Below are 23608 nucleotides of genomic sequence, written 5' to 3' on the forward strand. Positions count from 1 at the left end.
ATATATTTAACGTCAACACAACCCGCTACAGTTTTCGGTTTGAAAAAATGATGGGAGCAGATTTGGACGCGCAGCACTGACAGACGGATCAAGCTATCGATCCGTGCTACGGCAGCAAAATCTGACGAGGCAGCACCGGTCGTCAGGACACCGAGGCTCACGCAGCTGCGTAACGTGACATGGCAGAGCTGGAATAGCAGCTCCATGCGGGCGGCTGCAGGGCCCAGAGCTCTGGACGTGATCCGTCTGACATCAGATAAACACAACGTCAGGGCTCACGTGGATGAGAGAGAGAATGAGAGAGAGAGAATGAGAGAGGTAGAGCTTATGTTGCTGGAAATAGAGGAAATGTGCTGCATGCTCTCTCTCTCTCTCACACACAAGGTGCACTCTGTGTGTCTTTCAGCCAGCGGGAGCCAATTAGGTCCGGTGTACGCAGGGCGCTGCTGGGCTTCTGTTTGTGTGGTAATACTAATGAATGTCATCGACACTGCGGGGCAGAAATCTGCCCTGTCATGCAGACAAAAATATCTAACATTTCAGACCGTTTTTCCTTCACTCTATTGTCCGTGTACCCTTTTGTTATTATTGGGTCACAGGTGTGTCTATCAGGTGCAGCCATTAGGTCCAGAGGCAGCCATGAGGTCTTGCCGGACTGATGGCGGCAAGAGATACTTGGATGCTGAAAGTTACTACTTAATTTTATTTCACTATGGGACAAAGCAGTTTTTGCTTATACCTGAATTCCTCACTAAAAGAAATGTTTGTGGTCAAAAGCCTCTGGTTATTTCAATGCTTATTCCGCCCTAAAAGGAGGTTTTCTTAGAGTAAAAGTAAAGAAAGTGAACGTTTTGCTTTTTTAACGTTCTTTAATGGTTCAGTTGGAGTTGGAAGCATTAGGGCAGTATGGTCAGCAGCCATACGAAACCAAAAAGAAACCAACTAATCAACGTAGACTGGGAAGGAAAATAAAATACAAGGCAACAAAATGAAAACAACAACAACAAAAAAAGACAATTAAGCAACAGTTTGAACGGACGGCGGAGTCCGGCGGTAACAGGCGCTTAAAGTCCATGACAAAAAGAAGGGAAAGGAAGGAAGAAAAAAAAAAAAGGAAACACTTGGTATTTTATTCTATGTTGCATGCCTTTGTGTTTATGATGTAAAGCACTTTGAAATGCCTTGTAGCTGAAATCAATCTATACAAATAAAATTTGATCGATTGATTGATCCGGTCACAGTAAGAAGATACAGAATCCTGCCCTCAACTCAACAGCATGCTAAAAATCAAAACAGGGAGATTTTAAGTTCAATGAGGATCTCTCTCTTTCTCTCACACACCCAACCATACACACACATTCATAACTTGATCCAAGGCTGCAGTCCAGCCCTGACGGGTACAATGCACAGTAAGACACCTTAGAAAAAAAAATGCATAGAGACAAATAAAGAATGTTTTATAATAAAGTAAACATACAATACAGACAGACCTGTTGGCTGTTTACATTGCGATGATTGTTGGAAACATTCACTTTGAACTCAACGCCAACAACAACAACAACAAAAAAACATTTCTAAGAAGCTGATAGCTTCCACAAATACCAACTCTGTACAAACGATGGTCATTGTGACAAGGCTGAATGAACATGAGAAACCACAAAGCAGACATGCTTGGCTTTAAAACATATCCAAACAAAATTAAATAAATCAGCACGTTGTTAAGAAATATGCCTGTTGAGACACAAATATTCTTTTTGTTTTCAAAGTCCAGCTGCATCAATTAAAGATTTTAACTTGTTTTCTTTTTTTTTAATTGTAAATGACAAATAAAAACACATTTACAGACATATTTTCCACCCCGCAGTGAATCAAACAAATAATCTTTGTCCTAGATATTAAAACGTTTTTCTTATTTTCTATTTTTAAAAACAAATATCCCGCTGATAATAGTGCAACAAATACAGTAAGGTAAAAAAAAAAAAACCCAAAAACAACAAACAAACAAAAAAAAAGATCAGCAAACAGTTGTAATGTTTGGCGTTATGGGTTTGATTACAGGGAGTTAAAAGTTAGAGTTTGTGTGAATTTAGTGTAAAAGAGTCGCTGCCTGCTGGTTAAATTAATTCCTGATTTAGTGAAAACAATTTTGTCAATTCAGGTAACAAATTACACCTACAGCTCGTTTTTTTTTTGTTTGTTTTTAATTGGCACATGGAATTCATTCTTCCTAGTTTCCAGCTAAAAGTACAATAAAAACAAACATTATATTAAAGTTTTACTCGTCACAATGAGTGAGAAAAAAACAAAACAAGCAGAAAGAATGTTTACACCTGTGCTTCATGTTCGATTCGATAATGTCTGGTAGTGTCTCTAATTTCTGATCAATCGCTCATGATTAAGAATAAACACTGACAGGAATAAAGAAAGCAGCAGAAAGATGAATAATAAATGGGGCCTCATGCACAAATCCAGATTTAAACAAAGACCTTCAGGCGTTTCTCCTTCATAAATAGCGTCGATTGATCCAGGACTTGTTACGCCGTGAACTGAACATGAACGATTGATACTCGCACTCTGATCGGTCGGCCTGTCGATACCTATAGTTCACACATCATTCAGTAAAGCGCCACTGCTTTTCTTCTTTGCAATTTCCAATCAGAAAACAACTGAGATCCAGCTGCGCCCGTCGCTGCAGAGCACGGCTGAAGACGACCAAAGCGGCAGACGGGGGGGTCAGGGATCGATGCGTCGCTAAATGAGTTTATCTGGGTCCTGCAACTAAAACGTGAGGCTCGTAATCGGGCCACAGTCCGGTGTGGAGGGTTAATTCAATTTAAAAGTATCCTAAAAGAAGCGCAAAATGTCTTCAAACACTGATGCGGTCGTATGTAGCCGTTTGTGTGTAGTTACTCCTAATTTAATGTTTTCACACCAGCTTCATCTTATGAGTGACCGAATGAGATGAAGAAGTGGTAAATACTAAAGCTGGACTCCACCGGGGAGACGTTCTACCGGATCCTGAGACACGGTTGTAACTTTAAATCAGCCGAAAGTTTTTTTTTTTTGTTTTTTTTTTTACAAAACGAGGCCCCTTATTAAAAAAAACAACGCACAACAGCTAAAGCCCGAAACTAACGGCAGGGTTTTTAAAAGCAGAAATACTTCTCCTGTAACACGATTAATTCTCTTCGTTTCGGGTCAGCTGTCGAAAAGTTCCGCCCCGGGTGACCGCAGCAGACGTGACGCTGCCCGACTCCTCGACGCGGACAGAACCTAACAAAAATCAACCCTCGATGCCACCACAGAAAATAAACAGAAAACCGACAATTATACAATTTGTGAGCGTGTTCACAGATTGCCTTATTGCCAAGGCCGCGGCCCACAGCGACCCGCTCGAGTGCATCCCAGGTGCCGTCAGTAGGTGAGGAAGGGGCAGGATGTAGGAGGCGAACGCCGCGTCTCCTCCTCCGCTGCCTCCTGCAGGCGCCCCTCTTCTCCTGAGCTCATCGGTGTCGTGTTTGTTGGTGGAGTTGGATGTCGTTGTGAATCATGCACAGGGCGGGATGGCGGGTGCGTTTGTTTGGGAAGAGGTGGAGAGAGGCCTGGGTCACTGTCGTCGGTCTTCTGTCTCTGACCGTGAGAACGCCATCACCACGTCCTCTGCACCTGGAGTACGAAAAACAAAGAAGCAAGAAAATGAGTGACGCATTTAAAGGAGGTTGGAGAGTTTCCTTATGTGATAAAAGACAAATGATTCAGAAAGGAAGTGATTCCATCTCATTTCCCAGTGTGTCGATCAGAGACTTTGGCCTTCAAAGCTGAAATGCGAGACAAGTGAAATGCAAGCATCTGTAAAATGCAACGACTGGTGCAGTTTCAACATGTATTCATCTTCTTCTTGTTTAAACTCTGCAGTATTTCAGATTTTATTTGGCTTACAGCTGCAATACGTAACGTTTCTTTAAAAGACAGAAAAGGTCAATCTTCTACACCGTTTTCCTTGTCTTCTACTGCCAGGTGAAGATATCAACACTCTCAGTCAAAAGCAACCAATCACAGTCAGGAGGAGTGACTTAATGCTGTCAATCACTCATGTACTCCTGGTGCTAATGGTGGAGAAACAACACACTGTTCCAGGAAAACTGTTTATCTGCTGTCATCGGCGGCTACGCTAACTAATCAGACCATTCATGACATGCTGTTCTAGCTGCAGTAAAAAGAAAAAGCGTCAAATTTTCTAAATGATTCATATATTTTAGAAGCCTCTCTCAGGTGCTCACTGAAAATCACCAATACTTGAGACCTGACCTACAGTCCTTGTAACTGCCTATTTTAGTAGTTCTAACACAATTAGTACTCAAATTAAAACAGTCTAATATCTGAGGTTGTGGTTATTTTTGCTCTTGAAGGTTCAGCCAATCAATGTTGAGGAAAATGACTAGGGCATCTGGACTGTGCCAAGTGTGAATTAGCACTGCAGCTGACTTTTTCAGCTTCCAAAGCTGCATTTTCTTTTGAACATTTTAGATATGTTTTACAAAAACATCTATGAATAGGCAAATTTTCCATGAATCATTCAGTTATTTTGCACAAAATCACTGTAATCCTTCAAACATCCTTCAAAAATATTTGATTCAATAAAAACAGCCCAACGACTCTCAAAACACCAGTGAAAACTACAGTAAAGCCTGTCTACTCTTAGAAGGTGGGTGTCATTGCCAACAAAAATGGTATTTAAGGGCATAAATCATTTTCTTTTTCATTAAAAACAATTTTGTTTCAAAGAGAGCCTTTCATATTGCTGATTAGAAATACACTTGAAAGAACATTTTCAATCTAAATCTGCCAGAGGTGTTTAACAACATTCACTAATGATCAGTTCTCCTCATTCGGCTGGTTATCCTGTAATATAGCAGAGTGTAGAGAAAAAGTGGGAGACGCGACACAGAGTGAACAGATTGTACAACGTTTTGTAACATTATGTGAAGAAGCTCTAGCGTTTTTTTTTTTTCCCTTTCTTTTTCCATTCTGACACCCACGGCTCAAACGCCAACTCTAGTCCGGCATGTGAAATGTGGGTTCTTATGAATCCAGTCAGCTGTGAACGGTGAAGCTGGAGGAAACGTCCCACTGTGAACGTCGGCTTGGCAGACGCAGGTAAACTCTTCCCTTGCGGGACACACCTGCAGCGTAACGCCGCTCGGTCGCCTGACGGGGACGTGGCGACGCTCTGAGTGGGTGGCTGACAGCAGCAGCATCCTGATAACCTCCAGATCTGAAGCTGCGCTGCCGTTCAATCTCCTCCACTGAGGCAGCCTGATACTCAAATCAGCCGATGTTATCACCAATAAGCATCATTTAGAGTCGACTCGCTAATGTGACACGCTGGTATTTCTTCCCTGTTCCTGTTATAATTACAGCCTCCTTGGTGTTTATGTGTCTTATGATTTCTGTCAAATACACAATAAAATCTGTCTGCTAGCTTTTATTTAGAAACAAGAGATTCATTAGTAGTTTGTCAACTTATTTAACTATTTATATGGAGTACAGCAGACCTGTTTAAGCAGCTTTGGTCCCCAGAAAGAGTTTAAATATCAGGATTTAAAACACAGCGTTAAATTAGCAGCTAGATGTGCAGCTGTTCCTTCATATCACAATCAAATAATAGTGAATTTCATCTCTTCCGTGTCTAGACCAAGCGTCCGCAACCTACGGCTCTTTTGCTCTTCTACAATGGCTCCGAATAACTGGCAAGAAAAAAAAAATCCCATCCATGGGACAAATCTAGTTTGTTTGAATACTCTGTCTTTAACATGCTATAACATGCTATTGAAGAAAATATTTCAATCCACTATTTATAAAATTATTATCTGTCTTTATTTTGGTAACATAAAACTAGAAATAAAAAGGAGGTTCTTTAAAAAAAAAAAAAAAAACATCTCCAGTAACATTTTTATAATTATAAGTCACATTTTCAACAGTTTTATTGAGCTGGACGGAGGACAAAAAGTGCTCTCTGGAGTGTAAAGTTTGTAAACCCTTGATCTAGACATGAACCTAGCAGGAATGAGTGGTTTAAAAATCCTTTGAAAACAGGAAAGAAACTGGTTTTGATACTTTTTACCACCTGGCTCAGTACCTGAATAAAAAGTACACAAACATGATGTGGTTCTGGTGATTAAAAGCAATAAAATGAAGGAGAAATCATGCTTGGGTGCGATAGTCTCCTGTCACCACCATCCTGTGCTGTAAAAACACACCTTACAGTCTCAAGCATGTTTAACACCAAGATCAACACCTTTTCAAAAGGCTAGGGAGCAATTCTGACAGCAACCATTTTTTGCTTGCTTAAAAAACACTTTCACAGCAGCTTTGAGGAGGGCCTGTTAGGTTTAATCATTAGAGAAATGAAAGTAGATCAAGAGACTGGGAGCCTCGACATGCCTTTGGCACAAAGAGAGGATCATCTTCATTAGACATTAACAGATCCTACAAACAAGTTTGTGTTTCACTTGGGTATCGCTTTCAGAGAACATTTATCCTGGGGCATTTCAGAACAACAGCAAGTTTAAATCTATAGGGGGAGGATGTCTTTTTCTCTTTTAGTCTGTTCTTCCTTTATTTACCTGCACCGTTTCCAGTCAAATCTACAAGACTAGACTAGTTTTGTGTGTTATTGTGCGCCAAATTGTTTTCTTTTGAAAGAATTTAATCTGGAACAATTCAAAACGGAGACAATTTTGCACCTGCACACATCCATCACCTTCACTGCTGCACAACTACAAACAACTCCAACAAGGTCATGCTGCAGCACAGCAACCAATACTGGGCCAAGGAAAGAAGGAAAGACCGAAGGACGCAAGAACAGAAAGGAAAGAGGGAATGGAGGTACGACACAAAGAAGCAAGTTAGGATAACAAGTAGGGAGGAAGGAAGAAGGGATGGGAAAGAACATTATAAAAAAAGAAAAGAAAGGATAGAAGAAGAGAGGGACTACAGAAGGACCCAAAGAAAGGATGGGCACAAGGAAGGGAATATAGAAGGCCAAAACAAAAGGAGGGGGACAAAAAAGTATAGACATTGAATGATGGAAAGGTCAAAAAGCCTGGAAAACCAGAACTTTTCCTGAATCCTTATTTCCAACCTTATCCAGTCCTGAAAAATACAGAAACCAAGTTCCAATTGTCGTAGGAACGCTGCAGATTGACGGAAATAAACACCGTCTGAATTGTACGGTGTTTGCGTGAAAGGCTTCTCCTCCCGTATCAGACAGTTCAGGCCAAGGGCACAGAGCAACGCGAGCCAGAAACCAACAGATATTGGCTCAAAATACCCCCAGAGACTGAGCTAAATCTGAACGCAGCGCCTGAGAGTCATGTTCGGACCTCGCCCTGATACGGACACACGCTCTCAGAGAACTCACACAGCAACAAGCTCTAGCCGACGAGATGGAAACGTCAGGTCCCTCAATGCTGTTGCCTAGCAGCAGATAAGAATCGGGCCGCGCCGGCGCCACTGCGCACGAGCGGGCGGCTTTTGGTGAGCTTTGATGCAGCTCTGCTTCCAGCCGTTCTCTCGCCTTCCCATCTGCCTCGGGCTGAACTGCTCCTTACCTCCACCTCCCAGACGGGGGTGAACACAAAGACCTGCCAGGGTCGATTTGCTAAAAGAAAAATTATAGCAGGACTATGTCTCTACCTCTACAAATCCCTCTGTAGAAAAAAACCCAACAAATATTATAAGAATCATTCCTTTCATTGGGCAAATTTCTATCAGCATCTAGAGCTGAACAGTCTTGTTCACTAAACCCGACACTTAAAAAGAAATACAGCTAAAGAATTTAATTTCTTACATTTTCTATTAAGAAAAATTATCTAAAAGAGCAAAGAGTGGATCGGTTTTACAGATATCCCTGCTTCAGGGTAGCATCATCAGGAACAACCTGAACACGCAGCCCTCCTCTACACTTCTGAGGCAGCATAAATCAATATTTGGCTTGCTTGAAATTAAAAAAAAAAGCAGCATGAAAGCTTCGGCGAAACCTCAGAGGAGAAGAAATCTTTTATTAAGCTCAAAGGGAGCCTGTTTGAAGTGAGAGGAATGAAGCGCTTTCTGCCCGACTTTCTAGATGGGGAAAAAAGCAGAGAAGCGTCTGGATGGATGTCTCCGGTGTTGCAGTGGAGCAGCACCAACGACATTTAAGGTCACAATGTGTGCAGGGTCGGCTGAGGGGATGAAGGCGCTGAGAACAGCGGCGTTGGAAAGACTATAGGGGTGGGTTATGTGAGGTTCAACCCTCAATTTCCGAAGGGAACAACGACAATCGAAAATATCGGAAACAAATTTAGTGATCGATTAATTGTTAGCTGGAGTATTGATCTCAGAAAAAAGGCCATTTGCTGAAAAAACACAAAGTAATTAAGCCAAAACTGTAAAAATATATATATATATACATTTTACATTTGAGATGAAAAACCTTGGTCTCCAGTTTCAGCTTTCTTTTTATTTAATTCGCTCAATAATAAATATGAATAGTTCATGTAACAACTAAGATATCATGAATGAAGAGGAGAAGAGAAACTTTTAATCTGTGGCCCCTGGTTTAAAGTCTGTATAAATATAAATAAAAACAAAATAAAAATTTCTATTTTTGCTAACAGAATTGCTAAAGAAGTCGAACAGAATGACCTGAACTGATTTTGCATCATAATTATTAAATTGAACCTGCCAAATTTCAGATCTTTTATTCGAGCCATTTACAGGTTAGTTCATTTGACATATTTATTGTATGATTACATTAGTGTTCATTTCAATCTTCAACTGAAATGATTAAATTAAATGAAAACCACCACACATGAAATCATCTCACACTAAAGATTTAGCAGTGCAGTCTGACAACAATTAGCATTCTCTCAGTTTATAGAACAACCTCAAATCCCTGAAGGAAACTCGGGTTTCCATGGTTAACTGAGGGTTCTCTGGCAACTTTTCCTCGCCTCTCATTCGCCGAAGCCCTCCACTGGAGGCAACTGGTTTCCTTGAGAGAGAAACCAGTTGCCTCTTTCTGTAAGACAGCACAGATTCTACCAATTGTTGCCTTTGTGTGTTTAAATGAAATGTAAATACAGCAAAAAACATAATTAAAATGGTTAATTAAGAGCACCAGCAGTCAGATTACAAAGGGAACGCAGTCGCCATTGCGTAACAGAATTTGCTTCTTTGTGTCTTAATCCACTTAAAAAAAACGAAACACAACACAGTCACACGAGTCAAGAATAAACTAATTTACACTAAAACAAGCCTCACTTAATGGGTTCATGCTCTTCCCAAGATAATAATGTTCATACAAAGACTATGGGATCCTGCAAGGCCAAAGCATTAACAATTCAGAACAAGACAGCTGAATAAAGAAAATCTCAGTGCTGGCGCCTTGGCTGATGAATCCTCCTTGGCTTTAATTAAAATCTGCTAAACAATTTTTTCCCCCTCACTTTTTGCATTTATGCTAATGAGCCAATTAAAATAATCCAAGATTCAAATGAAGTGAGCCATAAACAGAATGACAGCTGACTTTTAATCAGTGAATGTGGGGGGAGAAATTAAATTTCTGCACAGATTAAGAAAATACAAGCAAATACTCTCATTTTCTTCAACGGTAAATTTTAATCAACCATCAGATTATTCCTGGGACTCCTTCCCTGTGCTGATAAGAGGGGATCATGTCTCAACAAGGTCATATTTTTCTTTAACACTGCATCTCACTGCTGTGCACTAAAAGAAGCTGCAGCTATTTTAGACCTGAGAGGATCCAACATGAGCTGGTTCAGATCTATTAATCAACATTAAAACCGTCAACTTATCTTCTGCATCAACTATTAATGTATCAGAATAACATATTTCATAACTCTTAAAGCTCTATAACAATTGCATTTTAGTTTATTTTTATTTCCACTCCTTGTAAATACTATAGTTTTTTCTTCTCCAAATTATTTTACTCAGTTGCACATCACTATTAATCTGACTATGCCAGTTTTTTTTTATATAAAAACCTGGCAGTCTCATTTTTCTTGTGTTGTAAATTTCTCTGTACAGCACAGTCTTATTCCTATTTCTAAATTGTTGGACTTTCGTGTGAATACGAATGCCCCCACTTACCTTAAGGTCTTGCTGTGACACCCGATTGACAACAAAGCATGTTTCTATTCCACTGTACCAAAAATAGGCAGCTGGGAAACTGATGTACTGCGTAGCAATTTAACACACAACCGCAAAGTGTTAAAATAATCAAACATGAGCTGAGCTTCTCGTCTAAATGTTCCCTCAAACATTTTTTCTGAAATAATCCTGGCAGACAGATGTGCTTCGTTTCACAAAGTGCCTTCAGCAGCTTAAAATGAATTTATGTCTGAGATTCAAGCGTCACAATGTGCTTCTATGTGAAACCGTAAACCTTCTGTTCATCACCACCCCAGCTGGAAAGACTCATCTTTGAAAAGACGTTTTAAACCTTGACAAACGTTGTCAGTGCAGCAGATAATTTATCCACCATCATTGTTTTGACATGGTTAGGTTGCTCACAGAGAATGTGGTGAAAATAAAACTGTATTTTTGCTTTATGACAAACAATATTGGTGCTGACAAATGTGATATTAACTGGTTTGTTACTATAACACAATGTCTCATATCGATGAAAAAACAAAAGAGTTAGAATGAAAGAAGTTAAGAGATGCGCAACAATCTTGGCCTGAAGGTTGACATTGCAATTCATTTTGTTTATGGAGTAGCTAAAATCTCTCCTTAAAGTTTTAAGGAGAGGTCGAAGTTCACTGGGGGGAGGGTGTGTGAATTGCAGCTGCTCACTCCCCAAAACGGCGGCCATTAATCCCATCAGAATGAGAAACGGAGAGTTCAAGCATCTCAGGTAAAAAAAAACGACAACCAATTTCAGGTCAAAATGAGCACTCTATTTGAACACCAAACATTTTTGTGTACAACATTGGACAACATCTGGCCGCTCTAACAGCCTTGTTATTTTCTGACAGACCACTAATGCACCATCAGAAACTAAACACCCTGCTGCTGCACTGAAGCAGAAGCATGTTGATGGAGCAGCTGCTGCATATGACAACATGAACCAACACCAGAAACTAAAATCAGGACAGAATGGTTCGTTCCATCTAACAATTAAAACTCATCAGTGAAATACAGTTTAAAGTTTACTTTTTTCTTATTATTCGAAAGTGTAAATGGAAGACACAAGGTAACCAGATATTAAAATTCAAATTCAAACACCCTCGTCCTTTGCGCAGCCTTGAATATTTAGAAACGGATTACCTCTCCAGCGTGTGTGTAATACCTAATCAGAATACCTCGGACCAGTTCTGGACCGCGAATAATTCATGGGCGCACGGAGGACATTCAATGCATCTGTTCTCTAATATATGAAGAACAGAGCTCTTCTGTCACTCCATAACTTGTAAGAAATGATCCCACTGTATTGACTAAGCAAAGACGGCAAAATGTCTGTGAACTTATCACTGATAAGGCTTTTATAGATGCTATAAACCTCCTTAAATGGTGCCACGCTGCATGTTCTGCTGGTTAATGAACAAACGTGAGGCTGTCATAAAACCTGCAGTCTTAATTGCATCTCTTATAGGAGTATAAAAAAAGAGAGATTATCTCCACTTCTCTCTGGTACTGATTTTTTGATTACAGAGAAAGGACACAGGCAAGGACACCGACCTAACACTTTAAGACGTAGGCAATTTTCTGTTTCCAACGCCCTCTGAAGGTGTGAATGTCATGAACAGGAAAGCAGGACCTGAGACACAGCAGGCCGCTGCCTAATGCACGATTACTGGACTGGAAATCCAGCAGAACAAAAATATCGAAGGTCCTCCTGGACGACTGCAGTGCCGCTGCACTTACACTCTTGCTTTAATGCAGCACCATCTTGTGGTTTAACATCAAGCAACCACTAGGTGGGAGAAAAAGCTCAACAGCACACTCTAGTGGACTCCTCTGAACAAGAACTAATGTTCATGACCGGAGTGCTGATTTGGTTTACAGAGTAAAACGCTTTCTGATAGAGAAAGAGAAATGACAGCGACAAGTGTTTTGCTTTTGCTGAGGGTGAGTCACTTCTTTCCAGCGATGCGCGTTGTTTGCTGGGTGAGTAATCTCAAAGCTTGGTGGGCGGCTGGATGGTTCCCATGCAGTCAGGGAATTCGTCTGGTCTGCTGAGCTGTGCACTCTTTGAGAATGAGGTGTGTAGAGGGGTTTTCCCTTGTTTTTAGATTAACCAGAGCAGCAGCTCTGCAGCATGTCAGAGAGGCAATATTTGGATTACACCGCAGGAGGAAAAAAATCCCAAACATAAACATTTAAAAAGAAAAAAAACCTCCTAACACAATTATTATTGACTTTATGAAGTGTGTGTGTTCCAGCCTTACCCTGGTCTATATTGTGCTGTGGTAGCTGGCTCATCTGACTGTGAACCACTCCTGCGTAACTCCGGAGAAAAGCTTCTTCGCTCTGTGTAAGCTGAGAAAGAGTAAACAGAGTCGCTTTATGAAGCCTAAAACAAGAACAAACAGGCAGAAACTCTGATCCCACTGACCTGCATTCTGCTGCTTTGTTCACTAATAATAATAATTCCATGACAACTCTAAAAACCAATTTTCTCAAGGAAATCATTTTGCTCTGCCACTTTCTTTTCTTCAGACATTTCATAGTCAGAAACATTTGCAAGTATTTTCGCTCAATATTTCTGTGTCACCGAGTTAAAGAGGTTTCAAAGCTGGAAATACAGCATCCTTAAGTATTCAAATCTCTAGTCTTTTCGCATTTTGTCACATTACAACCACACTTTTCAGTGCATTTCGATGACATTTATTGTGTGGCGCAACAACAAAATTAGACAATTACGATCACAACCAGTCAAACCTTTTGCCACATTCATTTGGTCATTTTTCAAGATTTTCCAGTACTTAGCTTCATCCATCTTTCCTTCAACTCTAACCAGCTTCCACAGCATCTACAAATATTATGATGCTGCCACCACTGTGTCCCATCATGGGATGATGTTAGTGTGGTGTGCCAGTTGTAGTTTTCACCACACAAAGTGTTTTGCTTGTAGGAGACAAAACACTTCTTCCATGATTTTACCATGTTGCTTTCTCTGAACAGTGATTTTCTTGCTGCTCTTCTTCCATAATGACCAGATTTATGGCATGTATAATTTATATTTCCAATGTCCACAGACTTTCCCACCCTAGGTTTCTGCAGCTCCTCCAGAGTTAACATCAAATGTTTTAGCTGCATTTCTGAATAATGCTACCCATACCTGGCCATTTCTAGGTTTGTTCACGATCCTCTTTTGTTTTCATATGATGTATGATGATGGATGGCTAGAATAGGATTCAGACTCATAACTTGGCAAACAGTTTTATAACCTAACCGCTTTAAACTTCTCCACATTTTTCTCCCTGACCTGTCTGCCATGTTTATTGGTCTTCATGATGCTTCTTGTTCTGTAACAATGATCTGAAGCCTTCACAGAAGATCTGGATTTATACTGAGATTAAATTAGATGCAGCTGGACCTTTAGCTGACTTCTCCAAATGCACATCACACATTTTAGATTTTTCCTGGTAAGTAATTTAGAGAATGATTTATCATTTTCCTTCCACACTAGTTTTTGACTGTTAAATGTAAAATTCCCACACGTTTGTGAATATAACGTGACAAAAGCAAAAAAAAAAACAAAACCCAAAACTATGAATACTTAAGGAGATACTATATGCCAGCATATGGCAGAGGAATAGGAGCTCTTTGGTTCTTATCCTACACCTAAAATGTGAAAACCAGCTTGCTGGTCCGGTCACCATACTTACATTTGAACCCATTTTCTTAAGCATGAGCAGGACCCGCACTTTATGCTGGATGTACATGTCTTCAGGAGACTTCCCCGGCGCCTCCTCGCGGTTCATCCCCTCTGCTCCTGTGGCTCTGCTGACACAAAACCCAGCAGCGTTACACAACAGTGCGATTTAAAAATATGAAATTGTGGGGGGTTTTCAGCCATAAAGTCAGGCTGTATTAGTTAAGATTAGATGAGATCACAACTTTCGCCTACTGTTCACTTGCTGTACATAATATTTTAGGTCTGGTGGTTCTAGCTCACCTTTCTCAATTTTTTAAAAACATGTTCCGCTTTAAATTCTGATTTACAGGGGCTGGACGAAAAATTATTTAAAAATAGCCAAAGTACACACACATGGATGCAAAAACTGGAGTGTGACCACATGAAAGCCTCTGCATACATCCCATCTGACCTCTTTGGATGGACTCGTATCTTTCAGTACGGTCACGGTGCAAGCGCAGGTTTGGCGCCTCACCACTTCATTAATATTGCGAGGTAGTTTTCGTACAGATCTCACTTCTGCCTCTGACCTATTTTCACAGCCAGTCTGCAGAGATGCAGAATATAGGGAAAAAGGAGTAGAGAGGGGAAAAAAAAAACAGAGGGAGGAGGTGAAAGCAGGCGATAAAAAGGAGCTGCCAAATCTAATGTGGGTGATAAAAAAGGGAGAAGTTATGCTGTGATCGTGGGTACACATCAAGGTCGCTTGCTGTCGCACTAAATCTCACAATGCACCAACAATGAGCGCTGCAGGATATCCAGCTTAAATCTGCTAATTGAAAAACCAAATAAATAAACCCATCAAATACAAAAATGATGTAGAAAGAGAGCACATCACTATGCATGTCAGGATTTTCTCTCCCCAAAGAATATCTTGTATAAAAAGCCTGAGCAAACCACAGAAAATGATGATAGTTCTGGCAATTTATTTTGGCCTCTTATCTGAACAAAGGGCTGCTAACGCATGCTGACAGGTTGTTTGATGTTGGGTTATATTTAATTGACGAGCCGGCTGATCAGCCCTCTTTTCCAGAACCCGCCAGAGAAAGGAAGAGTGGGGGTCCTGCTGGCCACTTAGTTGTCAAAGTGAGGCAGTGAAATCACGCAGATCAGAGCAGCTGGAGCTCATGCAACTAACTAAAACGCCTGCAACTGGAGCAACCAAACAGACGGAGTAAAGCAACAAGCAACCAACAGAGTCGCTTGTTCGCCTCAACCTTGAGGCTGATCAGGTTTTTTTTATTTGGAGAGCTGCTGAAGACTCAAAGACAGACAGACATAAAAAGATGGAGAGCTCCCTGGCGTCAGTTTAGCTGCTCAGGAAACCTTCAGGGGATTGGTGGCGGTGGGTGAATGAGTTTGGGTGGGGGTAGAGATGAAGGGAGGATGCTGGCGGATCGTGTAGGGAGGGGGGCTGGTGGCGGCAGCGTCTTTAGATCAGCCTCTGTGACGCTTTTGATCACGTCTCTGAGCTTCAGACAAATTGGAGAGCTTGCACACCGAGCAAAGAGATGTGCAGCGTGGAGACGGAGTGAAACTCAGGAGCATCAATACGTCTTCCTCAGAGGTGCGAATCAGACGGTCACTCCAAGTAAGATGAGCGGAGACTGTGGTTACTGATGAATGGTAAACACTTTTCATCGTCACAACAGTTTGACTCCATGTTGTCAATCTTGTGAAATGTTTCAGGTGCAAACAAAGTGCTGTTTAGTTGACAGTTTGTACAAAGTATTTTAGACTGATTTAATAAAAATAAGTAGATATTTCTTATCAGATTTTTTTCTACTGAATATGTAAGCTTAAATTAAAGTCTGGATTTTAAATGTTTCTCTTAAATTGTGCTACTGCAAAAACCTGAATTTAAGGCTTTTCACACGTCTTTACCAAGGATCCCAACAGATATTTATAATAATATTTTCCTGTCTTGACAATGACTTCTCTGAGTTTGTTTGAACCCAGGAGCACTTCATTCCAAAATCACTTGCAGTATAAACAAACATATTGCTTTCATGACAAGACTACAAATTCACAGAGGTTTGCTTTTGAAGTTTGAAAATCCATATTTAGCATCAAATCCATGCAGGACTCTGCTTTGAGTGCTTTGGGTTTTATTTTTAACCAACTCTAAAAGTGCCATCCTTTCACAGCAATAAACAGAAACGTGTGTTTTGCTTGTAGCCTTTTAAATAAAACAGGGGTTACAAAAGTACAATATGAGAATGTTGGCTCAAAAATAGAAGTACTGCATGATTGTAGAGACGTGTTGTCAGAAACGTGATGAGTAAAAAGCTGCCTCTTTCCCTGATGTGACTCGGCTTTAATAAGTTTTTTTTTTTTTATTCATTACATCTTGCAGAGGGCTGCCATCATTTGCTCATTTATTGAAAGAAGCACTCCATTTGGAAAACCTTTCCTCCAAATCAATAAGCACGATTTATTTTACTGATTTGGTTTACTTCAACCATTTCTTTCAAACTTGGACCCGGCTGTCCCTATAAAATATCTTCAAGTCAGATGTTAAGTATGCTCTACAAAAGGTTTATTTATTTAAGGTCAATAAGTAATTACAATCATAATCAATAATAATAAAATGATCATTGTCAATGTAATGATATTGAAAACGACCTCAAAAACAACATTACTGGGACCATTTCTTATCCAGCAAAATTTATTTATGGCAGGCCTAGTCCTAACAGGTATAAATCATAAAACTTTAAAAAGTTATGTAGCTTTATGTGTTGATATTGCATCATTTGTGTTTAGTCTTAACTTTGGCTTAAACATTTGTGAAGAGTCCATGATCATGACAAGTGTTAGGTGAAGTTTATGGCAGAGCCGTGTCAATATTATGCCCTTCCGGTCAAATAATGTTGATTCTATGACTGCAAAATAAGAAATTTCATTACAATGTTGACAAACATTATAATTATAATCTAAACAGACCTATCAAATCAATCGCGAATAATTACTTACATGCACATATAAAAATCCGGATGATACAAACTGAGAGGTGTGCAAATTTAAAAATAATTGCAGATTTACCATTTTAGTCAGATTAGATAAGCGACTTTGTACAAATTTAAGAGCAACATTTAAACCCAAACCACAGGCCGTGTCGCCTTCCAGGAGCTTGGTGCTATATTTCATACCTTCCAACCCTTCAAGTACCCAGTCAGGATCCTGTCAGATTCCTTTGTGTGTTCCCGAGGTTAGCATGTAGCGGTGGGCTGGCTCTGCATTAATCCCTCGAGGGACTCGCAGCCTGCCTCGACTCAAACCGGGTAATATTCCAGACATAATCAAAGGCTTTCTTTAATGCTGATCCAGGTCTAATCCCCCCGAGACACACCCCTCCTTGCTTTCTCTGTACCAGTGCTGGGCTCTTGTTAGGAGTTGTGATGTTGGACAGAGAATTTATATCAATCAGTTAGAATATCCGGGGCTGCTAAACAAGGCTAAGAATTGTAATATAATTCTAGTCAGCACTCAGATTAGATTTTTTTTATTTTTAAGTACATTTTAATCTTCAGGGAAGTGACAATTATGGTTTCGTTATAATTATAACACATTTTTAGCAATTTACTTCATATTACAAATGACAAACCTTTTCACTTTTCCTCCCTCATTATAACGAATGTCAAAATTTGAGGATTTAAAACACATATTTGTGGCTTAAAAGGAAAATGTCCTGATTCTATGAGTACTATGGGAGTTAGACTGTTGTATCATTTTGACGTAACTACAGAGCAATTTAACTACACGTGCATGTTAATGTCCCAAGACTGGACCTCGCTAACTTTTAATTAAAGACCCTTCTCCGACATGCTAAATATAGCCTGCCTCGGCTCAAAGTTTTGCAACAAGCTGCAAGCATTTCCAAATCCATTGCACTCTATGACAGACTGGCTGAAAGAAGGTCTGAGTAATATTTACAGTAGGCCAGACTTACTGAAAAAACACATACACGCATGTAAAATTAGGCATCATATGTTCCTTCAAATCCAGTCATCGCCAGGTTGGATTAGTAGAGTTCAATTTCAAATTAGATGAGTTTGAATAGATTTGTGGTATTGCATACACCATTGATTGGTTGAACACCGAATCTAGCACATCAGGTGTTGATGATCTGAGTCCGCATATGAATCCAGAGTGTTACCAAAGACAGGGTTTCCCCCAGTGTATTATAAGCCAGGCAGGCCACCAGGCTTTACTTGTGCCCCCGCCAGGCTAGGCATTACTTATTTATTTAAGTCTTATTTGCATTTCTTCAAGCTTTACAGTTGGTGTTCAGTGTTAATCCTCAAATTTTTCAATAACACATTATTATTAAGTGAAATATTCAAATTTCCTGTCAACTTTAAACATTTTTTTAACTCAAAAGCATGACGTGCCGCTGGCCCGACATTCAGGGTTTAATGATTGCCCTGACACCCAACCAACCAGGCTTAGCAAGTCTTCCGGCGGAAACCTTGAAAGAAGTGAACCTTTGCTTTCTTTTATTGTTGGATAAACAACTCTCCTCAGTGCAGCTATTGGTCATTTGACACTTTTGATCTGTTGTTTCTCTTGTTTTTCTGTCTTCACAGCCACATACACTCATACTGACGATTCAAAAACACAACCGCCTAAAGCATATGGGTCTAGTCTTTGAAAGTGGCCAAAATAACATAAAATCCAATTACCGAGTTTTGAAAAAAGAGTTACATTTGTGATGTTTTGGAGCCAGAAACAAATTTAAATAATACATTTTGTTATTACTTTAAACGATAGCTAACTGAGCTACAATTCTGCTAATGCGCAGCAACATGTGGGGTTGGGAGCAGGACTGTGTGAGATGTATGCAAACAAAATCCTGCTTACTTTGAGTTTTTTCCAGTAAAAAAAATTGTTTAAAGGACTTTAAACCAAAGTCACTCCATGAAAGAAGCTTAGAGTGTTTCTTAAACTGTAGCTTTTTAAAACCTCACTGTTTTGATACGGATACCCAGACCTATGCCAAGTTAAAAGCCTAAACGTAATCAGAGAAGTTATACAGAGGTGGCGTTCAACATTGATAAGAGACTGGAGAAAATAGCATTCCAAATTGTCTTCGCCTCCTTTGATTTTCTCCTAAACATCTTACTGACAGTAAAAGTAGAAAACTTTGAATCACTCCAACTACAGGAGTATTTCTGTTTACGGGGCTCTGATTTATGAACAGCGTAGCTAAAAGGACATTTTACTGTTAAAGCAAAAAGAACAATTGTATGCGAATCATCCTTGATTGTAATTTTGAAAACTTTTCACAGTAAAGATGAGCTGTTAGAACAATTACTCGCTGCTTTAACAGTAGCACATGATTTTTGATTCTCCTTACATAACCTAATAATCCATTACCAAAAGTATCAATTGTCATTTCTAAAAAGGGACAAACAAAGATCATTTCTCAAAAACATTTCAGATTCCACTCATGCCACAAAGTGAAACAAGGGTACGCATTATGCAACGTGATACGCTCACACATTTACAGGAGGTCAAGAAGTCCAGAGTCGGTCGGAGAGCGCAGAAACAGTTGCACCCACCCCGGTTCGTTGCATGATGCTCGTACGCAGCGAAACGTCCGGTTTACAAATCACATTCCTACAGCAAGCATGAGTCCTGCAATATGACTCGAACAGTTTGATGGCTTGAACAGATAGGAAAAACTGAGAGCGAAAAATAACCTGAATTCAATCATGAGCTGCTCCAACGTCCTGAGCAAATGTGTGAGAAACATTAGTAGGCCATGAAGCTGGTGTGGCTGCCAGCTGATCAGCGTGCCCTGGTTCTGCAGAGCAGCTGTGCCACTGCAGGTACACACACACACACACACACACACACACGCACACGCACACGCACGCACAGACAACACACACACACAGTTTCCTAACATCTCATATCTTGCTCACTTTTCAGTTAATGGTTTTGTTAATAAAACATTTTAACGTGTAAAATCAGTCCATATATTTTTTACAGAAAGTGTTGTTGATACTGATTTGTGTCACAAGCCTAATTCTTTCACACTATTAAATCTAGTTTAAGCCAATTTGTTCTTATTGAGACCTTCATTTGAGAAAAAAAGAAATTATTTTTAGTATTTTTAATAAACTTAAAGCATCCTTTGAATCAAAGAATAGCTTAAAAATTCTGGCTGCCACAGTTCACAATCAACGAGTCAATCAGTAATTCTCCCAAACTCACCTGTTGTTGTGCAAAGCACAACTGCCTACAGAACCGATTCTTAATCATTTCTGGAGCAATATTTGGAAAAAAGAAAAAAATGGCAGACAGATATAGATAGATAAATGATAGAGAGATAAACAGTGACGGACAGAGAACTAAACTAGACATAGAGATGTACAGCAGATGTTATTTTTCACGGCATTTTCTTTTTTCTAACTGATCCAGAGCGGGACAAATTATTTCATCAAATGTGATACTACAGGAACAGTGAAACACACCATAATAGATTTGAAATCTTCAAGTGAATTAAAGATGCCCCCCTGTTCAGGTTCGTCTTAAATTCACCAGTGAAGATCTGAATGACTCATTTTGGGAGAATGTCTTGTGGACAGAAGGGGACGCATTTGAGCTCTTCTACATTCACCCGACCCGATCATAATCCCCGCAGTCAGCCACGGAGACTGAAACTCTACGCTTTGGAGCTGTTTGTCCGCTAAGGGTGGAGAAAGACTTAATTGCTTTTATGGGCCTCTGGACAACATGTGCCAGAAAATCTCTGACAAGAATCTTCATCTCTAAATGCAAGCAGTGTTTATGCAATCAGCTGTTCATGAACAAACACAGAAATTAGAGGGGAAAAACTGGCACAGCCTGTGTCTTTATTGACGCTAATAAGTATGCAAATGCACTAGAAGACTCTTGAATAATACATATTTCAAACGTTACTGCTGATTTAAAATATGATCTAAGACTAAATACATGACAAAAATATTTCCCTGAAGCACATATTTTTATTGGCCAACAACACAACATCAAATTTAAGGGATGAAACATTTGGATTTCTTACATTTAGAGCAATGAATTGCTTATCCCTCTTCCAAAAAAACTATTATAATAATAGTTATATATATATATATAAAAATAAATGTGGGTGATATAAAATGAGAATTTTATCTCAATATTTTGTAGCATTAATGTGAAACAAATAAAGATGGTGATAAATTAAGTAATTCTATGGCACAGCATTCATAGAGCCACAAACACAAATACTGCCCTTGAAAAATGTTCCTATTTCAATTAGGCTTTTTCAGGATGCCACTTATTTAGAAAAAGTGTGATTTGTATGCATCACTAAACTCCACAATAAAAGCATTTAACCCTATTTAGAGATATTTATGGATGCTCTAGTAGAATAAAGAGTGAATAGAAAAAATAACCCATAAAACTGTCAGGTTTTGTTTAACTTTGATTGGAATTTATCAATACAACGATGAACCAAAATTCTTATCATGACAATAATTAATTAATGATAAATGCCCAGCCCTACTCTAAACCCAGGCACTCATTCGTTCTTTGATTATATTCCCATCAAGTCAAGACAACACAAGTTATGCGCAGGTAGTAAATCATAAACCTGGCTCTCGACACACACACACAAACACACTTCCTGGGGGTCAAGCCGATTTTGGTCCTCCAACACCAGGAGTGTGCCAATCAGACACCAGAGGCTAGAAAAGGTCCGGCAAGGACCTGCTGATTGTATCGCAGGCAACGCAGGGGCCTTACAACAACAGTGACAGCATTTGGGACAATGGTGATGAACTAGATTGTGAAACATCAGTGATAAGTGGGTCATGTTTTGTCGTCGTCATGTGATGCGTGAACCAAAATAATTTGGCAGAACTCAACAAACTTGAATAGATAAGTTGACAGATGCCTAAGATGAAGATACCATTTCCGTACTTACTCGGACCCAGGAAATGCTTAATTAAAATTCTAGACTATTTTCATACATTTTCAGACTTCATTGAAACCCTGTGGAAAAAAAAAAGAACATCTCATCCAGTCTATGATCACAGAGCGTCTATTCTCACTCCTCAGGGTCCCTCAAAGGACCTGAAACAGAAGCTGCTGCCTTAAGCTGGTCCCTTGGGGATGCAGCAGCACGATTTTCAAAAGCGCCAGCATCAAAGCAAGGCAGAAAATTCTGATTACAAACAGCTATATATATGTTCTATGTTCTGGGAACATTTTAATGCACGTGGCAGTAATAAGAGACAAGGAAACAAGAATATCTGGAAATGAGAAAAGGGGATATATATATATATATATATATATATATATATATATATATATATATATATATATATATATATATATATATATATGAGTGACTGATTAAAAGTATTCAAAAGATTTGTAAGTGATTTTGTGAAAACATCAAGCGTGAGATGATGACACGCTGGATCTGGGCAGCAAGACCAGGACCAAAAACGGAGCAAGTGATTGTGGAGATTAACCAGCCGTTCCCCCTTCCGGTATCGGCCGCATGCAGGCAGCTGATGATGATGACCCCTCTGGGAGTGTAAGGAGGCAAGTGGTCCTAATCTTTCCACAAAAATCTAAACAGCTAAGAGAATGTGCAAACTAAGAGAGGCTTAACATGCTGTGGGTACACGACCAAGTGTGCCAGTTGCCAGGGCGATTCTGTGTGTTTGCCCATGACCAAGGCCCGACACCTGCTGGCTGCAGCACTCATCAATGTCCTGCTGCCAACAGGGAGCCAGCTTTGCCACTAAAAGGTCTGTCAGATACTGGGGAGTGGGGAAGGGGGGTGCAGCAGACACTCTAAAAGGCAGGGCAGCACAATGGATCTGTGGCTGCATTCAAAAATAGAAAACTTCTTAAAAAGCGGTATTTGTGGCACTAACTTAAGGGTGAAAAAACCCATTAAATATTAAGTTGTATCTACAATATCATGGTTGTCCAGTGGATATCTGTTATAACATGCAGGATTTCATAACATAGACTGCAATTACTGTCAATTGAAATCCAATATAATTTAGAGAAAATGTACTTTTCCATTAGTATTTGTGGACATTTAGGCTTCAGGAAGCCTGAATGGCTTTTTTTTAGCATAATAGTTCTGCTCAGAAATCATGTTGCGGGACGTAGTTTAAACTGTAGCTCCATTAGCAAGCAGCAAACCTTTTACCGATTTCCCCGAGCCGCTTCAGAGCTGTAGCCATTGTTGTAGCGCATATTAGCGTGAGCCCTACCCAGTAATAAGTCCTCTACGTTTTAATGCGAACTGACATTTTAATTGGAGGCAACCAGAGCCGAGCCGCAGAGCTAACCGACCAAGCTAGCTCGCCTAGCATGCCACAGACAAAAGCCTGAATGAAGTTCCAGCGGAGGGAAACAGCATCCAGGTGCCGCAGCGACACGTCCGAGCACCGCGGCTCAAACTACTACAAAAAAATAACCCTGTTGACAAACTAATACCGGTCAAGTAAACGGCAGCTCACCCCTCCTGGTCCAGCTTTACTTTCTTGTGTGATCTGTTTGAATGAGGTGTTGTTGTGTTAGCAGGGCGTCTTTTTCCGGGGTCACATCCCTCCAGTCGGCAGAGCTCCGGCGGACTGAATCAACCAGCAGAGACCGCGGCTGGAGCTACAGTACCGCTGCGTGCCGCAGGGG

The 23608-nt window shown here is 40.0% G+C and overlaps 1 protein-coding gene across 2 annotated transcripts; it reads right to left on the reverse strand.

Moving 5' to 3' along the window:
- Nucleotides 1-1432: 1432 nt before the first annotated feature.
- On the reverse strand, nucleotides 1433-23560 carry ctnnbip1 (catenin, beta interacting protein 1). Of its 2 annotated transcripts, none has more exons than XM_055049945.1 (4): nucleotides 23437-23560; nucleotides 13899-14013; nucleotides 12456-12546; nucleotides 1433-3666 (listed from the first exon to the last, which is right to left on the reverse strand). In XM_055049945.1, exons 2-4 carry the CDS (start codon nucleotides 13992-13994, stop codon nucleotides 3608-3610), a joined length of 246 nt encoding a protein of 81 aa, XP_054905920.1. In that variant the 5' UTR covers nucleotides 13995-14013; nucleotides 23437-23560; the 3' UTR covers nucleotides 1433-3607. The 2 variants fall into 2 exon arrangements, with proteins under 2 accessions (XP_054905920.1, XP_054905921.1); XM_055049946.1 differs by having other exon boundaries at nucleotides 13899-14016.
- Between the last annotated feature and the right edge of the window lie 48 nt (nucleotides 23561-23608).

This window comes from Poeciliopsis prolifica, unplaced genomic scaffold (genome assembly GCF_027474105.1).
Source record: "Poeciliopsis prolifica strain line A6 unplaced genomic scaffold, Auburn_PproV2 SCAFFOLD029, whole genome shotgun sequence".
Taxonomy (NCBI): Eukaryota; Metazoa; Chordata; class Actinopteri; order Cyprinodontiformes; family Poeciliidae; genus Poeciliopsis; species Poeciliopsis prolifica.